Raw genomic sequence first — 10,428 nt, 5'->3', positions numbered from 1 at the left:
AGTTATTAAGATATTTATGTCGTCAGAAATGTTCATTGTTCCCAAACTATATGAAATGTTTGCTGTTGTATTTACAGTAGGAAACAACGCATTTAGGTGTTTCTTACTGCATGCAGCTCGTTCTTATTAGAATAACTTAAACAACTTCATCTGTTCTGTCTCTCCAGGGAGTTTTTCCTGCTAACTATGTTCACCTGAAGAAAGCCACAGTGACCAACCGAGGGTAGGTGGCAAATCCTGCAAGACTTTTAAACTGCATCATCTGTTGTTTCCCAAATGTGAAATCATGATCTTTATCTGTATTTCTGCATAAATGTAACTGAAATCATACGTCCTACATAAAGCCCTTCAGGTTTGAGGTAATCTAATTGGATCAGGTCCAATGTTGGTATTATTTATACAAAGATTTTTGTGTTATTGCTGATCTAGAGTTTTTTTTAGACGAGTCCAACCTGGAAAATAATAACACACATCAGCTTAGGTATCGGCTAAAACACTACCAATTTAGTTTCTTCACATTTGTTCAGATCAGAGCTTTAAGAAAATAAGTTTCTTCTTTTCTAACGGTGAGGTTGTTACAAAGGTTACTGCTGAGATCCATTAGAAACGTTCCATTTGCCATCCCATAACCGTCTCAGCAGAGAAAGTACCAGAAAGCAAATCTCTGCCACACTGATCTGATAATGTAAGTTAATGTTAAGTTAAATCACTTGTGTCTGCTGGATCTGGGCTAATGTTCTTGTGGAGCGTGCCGTATTTCCTACGGCGCTGTGAGGCGTCTCTCCTCTGCAGCTGGGAGCCGATGAATTCTGTCTTCATGTAGAGATTACATGGTGGTTTTAAAGCTCATTTGCTGAGGTTAAGGCACAGAAATCCTTGTTTCTTTGTGCCGTGGGTCTTTTAAATAAGTTGTGACAAAAACTTCACGGTGGCTCCTCCTGTCCACGTGAGTGCAGCGGCTCACCTTGGGAGAAGACAGCTCTAAGTTTTGTATATCTACTTTTCCTTGACCCTTGCTCAAAATGCTCACATTCATTCAACTCTAAGTGGAAAGTTATGGTGCATGACTCGTACCGGGCCGGGACTTGTGATTAAATGTCGGAGGAGGGGCGGTTCTCGATGGCTCGGACGATGTTTGGATGCAAACTCTTGAGTTTCGGGGTCAAGAAAGTGTTACTCAGCTGTTGTCTTAGAGGTGGGAGGAAGGATCAGACATAATGGGCGTGGGTTCTAGGCGGTGTGTTTGGTCTGCAAGCTGCAGGAAGTTCAGCAAATAAGAAGCGTTATTTACAGATCAGGTCAGGTTCAATCGTGCAAACATAACGGCTGGTTCTGGACGTGGCTGCAGAAGGTCAAAGGTGGATTTATTCATTTTCAATGGGAGACTGGATTCTGTTTAGTGTGGGGAAGCTGAAGCAAATGAGCTCTGGAGAAAAGATGTCAAAAAGCATCAGGATGGTCCTGTCAGAGATGTCTTTAATGCATGAGTTGACTGCTGAAGAAATAAATGACCATGTTTCTAAGAAGCTCCAGTTGTGGGCTTCACACTTGGAAGCAAATCAAAATACACAAACTCATTCATCGAGTGCTCTTTTCTTCTAGAGTTTGAGGAAACAAGAGAAACTTTTAAATGTTTGCAGGAGCAAAAACAAAAGATGGAGGACGTAAATATGTTTTTCAATCCGAGTCCAGAGAAGCACCTTAACACTTTCATATGTCCAAATCGAGAAAGAATATTAAACGAACGTGTGGAAATAGTTTGAATCTGTTGATATGAAGACCAAAAATAATTATTTAATGTGAAGAAATACTGTTAAAAAAATGGAGGTGAAAAGGAAAAAAAAAAATTCCGAATGAGGAAAACACATTTAAAATTAGGACAAATATAAAGAAATGCAAACAAGAAAAAGCAGAAAAAGAGAAGAATAATAGAGGAGAGTAAGCTTCTAAAATATTAAAGGCATTGATGTGTTTTGGCTGAGAGCTGCTCATCTGGGAGATCAGCTCATCTGGTACATTTGTTTTTATTATTCAGCCAGTCAGAAGAAAACAGGGGGAGGAAAATGTGAGGTAGCGTCTTAGTTGTGACTTTTGGAACAAACCCCCTCAGTAAGAAAACAGCCACACGAAAATATAAACAAAAAATGCACGTTAGCGTAAATTCGTAAGATTTTTTTTCAATTTGAAGGGTGAAACGAGGTCTCTGTCCTCATCTGGTTCTAATAATTTCGGCTTTGAAAAAGTTAGACTGCAGATTCAAATCAAAGTAGACACAAAACTTTTTAAATCCCTTTGACCCCTTCTGCCCCGAGGATCAGACGGGTGTAAATAACAGTTTCTGTGTTTCTGTTCAGGCCACATGAGACTGTGGCGCCTCTGGAAGACCCGGTTGTTACCGAGGTGACATCAACTCTTCAGGAGTGGGCCTCGCTATGGAAGCAGCTCTATGTGGTGAGTTATGGATCACATTCATCACTGAGAATGGCAGCAAAAATGCAGCAGAGTCACTGTATAAAAAATAAAAACCAGGCTGGCTTTGCTACATGGGTAAAATGGGTAAAACTTACTTTTTTACTCATGAAACATTCAATTTTCTAGATTTTATCTAAAAAATAGTCCAAAACAAGAAGTGACGTAGCAGTTTTGCTCTCAGTTTAATACAAACATGTTTAAAAATATATTTCATCTACTGAGGTGAAAGATGGCGCCGGTGTGTGTGGCAGCTCGTCTATTGCTCCTGAAGCTTTTCTTCTGCTTCATGTTAGTTTTTCTTTCCTTGAAATTTAGCAGTTCTATCCGGGTGTATGATCGTAAAACCTTGCTCGGGATTCGCCAAGCAGCTGAGGGCTTATCGTTCTCTGGAGGTTTTGGGCAGAATGGATCGCCACTACTGGATGGTTCTTTGGGCTGCGTGCGCTACGTGGCAACCTTACCTAGATGGAGGAGGCGCCGGAGACGGGGGAAGCGTGCTGGATGCCGGATGAAGCTGAGATCGGCCCGATGTGGGTTGGATGCTGTGTGTGGAGTTGTGGGCTCAGAGGGGGACGGTGGGTCGCCGGAGCACCAGTTGGATCCGGTGCCGTTGAATCTGGCGGCTTCCGGATTGGTGTCGGTTGTGTGCGGCGGCGGGATGATACAGTCGCGGCGCCCTGCACCACAGCGGCGAGCGTGCGGGAGAGGAGTTCACTGACAAAATCTACTTGAGGTGATATGTGAATCAGCAGAGCCCTCGCCAGTGAATCCAGAAGAATTGACTGTAACAGCATCTTCTTCCGTCATCAGGTTTGCTCTGTCTAACGCCAGATCTATTATGAATAAGACTTTTATTCTGAAGGATTTTATTGAAACAAATGGTCTGGAGTTCCTGTGTGTTACTGAATCCTGGGTCCCTAAAGATGAAACTGCTGCTTTTGTGGAGCTTCTCCCGGATGATTTTACATATTTTAGTGTTCCGAGACCCTCGGGGCGTGGTGGAGGATTGGCTGTGATTTTTAAATCATCAATTATGTGTAGGCAGGTATATCCATCCTCTGTGCCTACCAGCTTTGAACTCTGCCTCTATGAGCTTGGATGCTCTCAGAAGCTACTGGTTGCTCTCCTATATCGTCCACCGAGACAAAACTTTGATTTTATGGATGACTTTACTGAACTTCTTGGCGAGCTGATTCCTAAGTATGATCAAGTGTTACTTCTTGGGGACTTTAACATACATGTGTGCTGTCAGGATAAACCTTTGGTGAAAGATTTTTAAATCTCGCGGACTCTTTTAATTTGGTTCAGTTAGTGGACCAATCCACACACGTTAGTGGCCATATTTTAGACTTGGTGCTGTCACTGGGTGTAGGAGTCTCCAACCTGCAGGTCCAAGAGGCCTATTTTTCAGATCACAGGCCGGTATTGTTTGATGTGGCCTGGACTCACAAACGGGTGCAACAATATGCTCCGATGAAGCGTTGTCGGATGTTAAAAGACTCTACAGCTGCTGAGTTTGCCGTAGTGTTTTCTATTGGGGGTGCAGAGCAAGACTACGGAGCTTGGACCACAGATGAGCTTGTTATACATTTTGACTCAGCATGTACCATGGCGCTTGATGTGGTAGCCCCAGTACAGGTAAAGAAACCTAAAGCTAAAAAGGAGCCATGGTTAACTGAGTGTACTCGAGCACTGAAAAGGATGTGCAGGAAGGCCGAGCGGAGGTGGAAAAAGGATGGGCTCCAGAGCTCGCTTGACCAAGTGAGAAGTCTTTGGATTGGCTATCAGAAGGCTGTGAAGGATGCAAGGAGAAAGTACTTTGCAAACATAATCTCCTTAAATTCTCAGAATGCTAGGATACTTTTTAAGACAGTTGACTCTATTTTAAATGTCAATGAGCCCCTTGCGATTGAGTACTCCACTGAGTCATGTAACAACTTTTTAGACTTCTTTGTGGACAAGGTAAGGGTGACAAGGGCCTCTATTCCACCACTTAAGCACGCACCCTATGCAGATCTCTGTGTTCCTAAGGCACTGGAGGGTTTTCAACCATTAACTCTTGCAGAGCTTGAGGATCTGGTCATGAGACTTAAGCCAACAGGGGCAGTAACTGATGTTCTCCCGGCAAGGCTATTGACAGAAGTTTTTTCTGTAGTGGGTAACCACGTACTGCAAATTGTAAATAGCAGCTTGATATCTGGGGAAGTCCCTAGTCCCCTAAAACAGGCGGTGGTACGACCTCTGCTTAAGAAATCAGGGTTGGACCCCACAATCTTGTCCAATTACAGACCTGTATCTACACTCCCTTTCATCTCAAAGATCATAGAGAGGGCTGTGTTTAACCAACTGACATCTTTTCTTCAGGAACGGGAAATTGGAGAAGTATTTCAATCTGGGTTTAAACCCTTTCATAGCACTGAATCGGCGCTGCTTAAGGTCCTTGATGACATTTTATTGGCAAATGATTCCGGTGATGCTGTGGTTCTGGTGCTCTTGGACCTGTCATCAGCCTTTGATACCGTTGATCATAACATCCTGGTAAAACGGCTGGAGCGGTCTGTTGGCATTACGGGCCAGGCACTTCAGTGGATACGATCGTACCTGACTGGGAGGAGTTTTTGTGTGAGGTTGGGGGACTGTTCCTCCGATCTGGCTGAGCTGCCATGGGGAGTTCCCCAGGGATCGATTTTGCCCCCACTATTTTTCTCCTTATATCTCATATCCCTGGGTGAACTATTTCGTAAACACAATGTGTCATTCCATCTCTATGCTGATGATTGCCAGGTCATTTTTCCAATTAAGCGTGGTGGTTTATGCACCATTCAACCTCTGTTGGACTGCCTTGAGGACATCAAGCAATGGCTGGCTCAGAACTTCTTGTGTTTCAACGAACACAAGACTGAAGTTATTCTGTTTACGCCACCAAAGACCCCAGGAGGTGCCCAAGGGCTTGATTTTGCCACTCTGGCACCGCATCAGAAGGCGGTGGTCTCTAACTTAGGGGTAAAACTGGACGCAGATCTCAGATTTGATGCTCAGGTGAACAGTATTGTGAGATCTTGCTTTTTTCATCTACACCGCATTGCGAAAATTAAGCCTTTTCTGTCCCATAATCATTTGGAAACTGTAATCCATGCCTTTGTTACCTGCAGGCTGGATTATTGTAATTCGCTATATGCGGGGCTTAGACAAGCTCCAGTAGCACGCCTCCAGGCGGTTCAGAACTCTGCAGCCCGGTTGTTAACATCTACCAGGAGGTCTGAACATATAACACCAGTCCTACGTGCCTTGCATTGGCTCCCTGTTTTTTATCGCATCAGGTTTAAGGTCCTCCTGTTTGTGTTTAAGGCGTTAAACACAGGGGCTCCTAAATATCTTTCCGATATCATCCACCAGCATGTCCCGGTGCGTTCCCTTAGGTCAGCTGACCAGAGATTACTAACTGTGCCTAGGTACAGCCTGAAGTCTCGTGGTAGTCGAGCTTTTTCAGTACTTGGACCAAGTCTCTGGAATGAGCTGCCAGCTGATGTAAAACAGGCCAAGTCATTAGAAACCTTTAAAGGAAGACTGAAAACACATCTGTTCTCGTTGGCTTTTGGACGTTGAAGTTAGGGGAAGTAGGCCGGATATGGACTGTGAACTGGCACTCAGGTTTTTGTACTGTATTTTAAAATGGATTTCTTATTGTGTTTTTATAGGATTTATTACGGTATTTTACAGGGATTTCTTAGTGTATTTTAATGGATTTATTAATGTATTTTAATGGTCATATCTCTGTCCTATTGTGTTGCATTTTATTGATGTACAGCGCTTTGTTTGTCCATTCTGGCCATGTGAAAGCGCTCTATAAATAAAGTTGATTTGATTTGATTTAAAAATGACTGTATTTAATTTAAATAGTGACTTTTCATGTATGAAAGCAGCTTTTGTCTCATTTCTGAAGAATTGTCTCCTTCTAGTAATCTTTGTTTCCTTTTCATTGCTGATGAACTTTATTTGACTTTCCAACTGGTTCCTGTAGCTCGTTTATCGTTGCTCATTTTCACAGTGTTTGGTGCTTTTGTCTAAGTGGGAAGTTCCAGGTGGGACAGTAGTGACACTAGGGTGTGTAGATGGTTACATTATCCCTACTTCACACTGAAAGCATCATAAGAACATCTCTGCCTCAAATAGAACCCATCATGGTCTATGAGGAGGCCGCAGCATGGGCATTTTCAGGCATGTGCCTGAAGTGGAGTGGTGCACTGCTAAAGCTAGAATTGGGTTATATTTTTGCCAAGAGCTGCTTCTAGGACACATCAATTTCCGCATTTGACATAGGGCTAGACAGGAAATGACACGTGTTACACTCCTTCCTGGCCAGGAGACCCAGGGTGGAGAAATAAGACAAATAAGAGAGGTCTATCTGAAACAACAAAGAGGAGGGTGAGGCCACTTTATAGCTTAACAGTTTATTAAACAGAAGGAGTCCCTCTGCAAGAGATGTCGATATTTAACATGGAACAAATTTAAAGAGGGTAGGTATAAAAACACAACATATACTTATAGAGCGGTGAGTAAGATAACCAGGGGTGAGCTCTCAGAGTGCGCACTACAATAAAAGATAAATCAGTAAGCTGTACCAACAACCAGCCTTCAGTCAGAACCAACAGTTAAAGGGACTTTACGGAGTTTTGAATTTTTATGCTCGCAATTGCCCCCTCAAGCCAAAAGCGTAACGGCAGCTTCAATAGGAGGCTCGTGCACGAGGCGCGCATGCTGTACGTGCACACTCCTTAACGAAATTAACAGCTGAGACGAAGCTCTGTGAAGCTGACGGGGGTCCGCTTCACAGAGCTCTGAGAGCTGACAGTCCCTTGTGTGTGTGTGTGTGTGGCCCGAAGGACAGAGGACAGGAGAATGCGCAGCTAATTAATTAAATAATTTGGTTCTGTATTTTTCTCTTCAGCACAGCCGACAAAGGTGTATGATGGGTCAGTTCTCCTGCATGCTCAGATCATGCCCTTCCCTTGCTTGAAAAATTGTTCCAAAATGAAAGTTGAACCCACATCTTTTTTATCTGTGAATTGAATGCCGTTTGGGCATCTTACTGTAAAAAATATATATCATTTATGTAAAAAAGAAACTCTAAAACAACCATGTTCACGTCCAGAACCGAACCTGGGTCTTCTGCACAAAAGCCCAAAATCTTACAAGGCGAGCTAAACTGCCAGTGGCATCTTCTGTATCTGTAACATTTATATCCTTGATCACAGCTGAAACAACATTCAAGAACGGTTCGGAGGGCTATACCTGAGCGTGAATGCGCAGCCTGCTCGACCTGAGCAGCTCTCTTTTTCTGTGATTTTACAGAAAAATATGCAATCGCAATAAAAATACCAGGGCTCATTTTACAGGACCAGGGCATTGCAGGAGAATGTATTAAGAAGACATTTATTATTTCTATACATGTTTTGGCTGTCAAACTTCCATAATGCCCCTTAACCATAAGTTGTCTCATGGGCCATTCCCATCTGTACCGGGCCGGCCCGGGCCGGGTAGCGTAGGTTGTTTACATATCTGGGTGGCCTGGTATTTTTCCGGGCCAACCAAGGCTCATTCTCAGCCCTCTTCTCGAGGGGGTCTGCTTCAGGCCGACCAGGGCCAACACACCCACTGCTGACAGCAAATTCACACCTTCCATTAGAGCAAGCCTCTGATTGGTGGGTAGAATCAGCCCACATGGGCTTAAGGCAAGGATGTGTGGAATCAACCGGGCCAGGCTGGGGCCGACTGGGGCTACCCGGCCCGGGCCGACCGGTACAGATGGGAATGGCCCATCAGTTTACCACAAAGATTTCTAAAAGTATCCTAGTAATCCTAGAATTATTGCAGTACTAAATAAGACGAAGGAATTGTTGAACAAAACAGCTTTGTATATTCTGTGTAACTCGTTAATTCTTCCATATCTGACACATTGTATTGAAGTATGGAGAAGTACCTGTAAAACATTTACACATCCAATTCTTCTTTAAGAGAAAAGAGCAGTGAGAGTTATTAGTGGAAGTGGATATCGGGATCATACGGATCTAATGTTTTCATAACTAGACCTAATGGAATTTGACAAACTAGTAGAATATCATTTATTAAAACTTATGTACAAAGCACATAAAGGAGTTCTACCAATAAATATTCAAAATAGACTTGTAAAAAGAGAAAGTTATTGTTATTCAAAAGGAACTGATATTTTTAAAAAACCAAAATTCCGAACAGTGATAATGGAAAGATGTATTTCAGTTAAAGGTGTCTGTTTATGGAATAGTCTTGACAGTGAAATAAAACAATCTAAATCATTTTTTGTATTTGAAAAAAGTGCCAAACGTATCTTGATGAAATAATAAGATCTTAAGGAGGCTGATAGACTTGTTTGTGTTGGGGACATGAATATTCACCTGGACAATCCCAGCTCGCCAGGTGTCCTGTCACCAATGTCATCATTTGATCTAAAACTAGTACAAAGTCCTCCAACTCACAAAGCTGGAAAAGCACTTGAACTCATTTTCACCAGAAACTGTGCCATAGACACAATCTCTGTCACACCGCTGCATCTTTCCGATCATTACTTCATCCATTTCAGCACGATTCTACAAGGGAGGTCCACTGCTTCCTCCCCAATGGTCTCATTCTGCCGCAACCTCCGCAATCTGGCACCCAACCACTTCTCCTCTCTTGTTGCCTCCACTCTTCCATCTCCCAGCACATTCTCTGCTTATGAAGTGACTGATGCCACCGAGTCACTCTGCTCCACACTCTGCTCTTGTCTTAACAACTTGTGCCCTTTAGCCACTAGCACCCAACCACGAAGCACTACCAGAACAGGGGCTTCCTTTTCAATTTTCAAGAAACTCCTGAAGATCCTGCTCTTCAGAGAGCATCTTCTAAACTAGCACCCTCCCTGCACCCGTCCCCCCTCTCTACTGTCCACTCCTTGTTCCCTCCTCTCTATGATTGATGTCAAGCTGTTAGGGCAACATGCTGATTATCACTTGTAAGTCACTTTGGACAAAAGCGTCTGCTAAATACATAAACATAAACATAAGTGAAGCTAATGTTTGATGTGTAAAGGGGGCAGATATTATAAGTTTTTGCTTCTTTCTGATCCTTTTCATTGATGATTATTTGAGAACTTGAATTGTTTTAATGCTAATTTTGTTTGATTGCATGAAATTAAATAAAAAATGGAAATGGAAAAAAAATTGTCTCAAAAACCCTCATCAAGTCTCTTATGGCAAGCTACCCAACAGCAGCAGAGGCACCCAGACAAAATCTGAGGCCCCCTCTCAACAGGTGACAAAGGACATAGGTTTTTAAAGGCTGGCTCATCACAGCCCAATAGGTTCCAGCTTGTAGTCAAGCTGGAGGCTTCTTGGTAGTGGCCGCTCTCCATGGTGCTGAACTTCAATTGGAGTTGTGGTAGGCTGCCTCTGCAAAGGAGGGAGCGCTCTCCAAGGTGCTGAACCTTCAGCAGTAGGAAAATAATCTGGGAATGGCCTGGTGGGCTGCTGGCCTTCTCATGCAGGGACTGCAACTCACCGGGCTTGTAACAACACACAGTTTCAGTGTAAAACCTCCGGACATTTTCTAAATAAGACTATTGCAGCAATGCGAGTTTGTCAAAATGTAGATTATGGACTACGTAATTTTTTTGTCAAAATGTGGACTATGTGGATTACGTCAAAATGTGTGACCAAATGGCTTATTTAATCACAGCATCGTTTAAGAAGTGCAGCGGTGTGTTTAATCCTGGCAGTGGAGAGGAACATCACATATGACATCAAACAGTGATATCAGACGGGATTTCCTTCTTTTTGGTTTAATTGTGGATGACATAAACAAACCGTGACCTTTGAAGTCTCAAGGGATTTTGTGATCTTGCGAATAAAGCGAGGAGCATGGCGGAAAAGCCGCTCTGTGGCT

The 10,428-nt window shown here is 43.1% G+C and overlaps 1 protein-coding gene across 8 annotated transcripts in view; it reads left to right on the top strand.

Annotated features, from left to right (window-relative positions):
- LOC107385885 (dedicator of cytokinesis protein 3) overlaps positions 1-10,428 on the top strand; it is a 200,199-nt gene that overhangs the window by 110,874 nt on the left and 78,897 nt on the right. For all 8 annotated transcript variants that reach the window (XM_070549540.1, XM_070549539.1, XM_070549538.1 and 5 more), the window contains exons 4-5: positions 168-223; positions 2,355-2,451. In XM_070549540.1, coding sequence (XP_070405641.1) covers positions 168-223; positions 2,355-2,451 — 153 coding nt within the window. The remainder of the gene's footprint in view (positions 1-167; positions 224-2,354; positions 2,452-10,428) is intronic.

This window comes from Nothobranchius furzeri, chromosome 3, assembly GCF_043380555.1.
Source record: "Nothobranchius furzeri strain GRZ-AD chromosome 3, NfurGRZ-RIMD1, whole genome shotgun sequence".
NCBI lineage: Eukaryota > Metazoa > Chordata > Actinopteri > Cyprinodontiformes > Nothobranchiidae > Nothobranchius > Nothobranchius furzeri.
The sequence above is the reverse complement of the archived record's forward strand: the minus strand, read 5'-3'. Positions and strand labels throughout refer to the sequence as shown.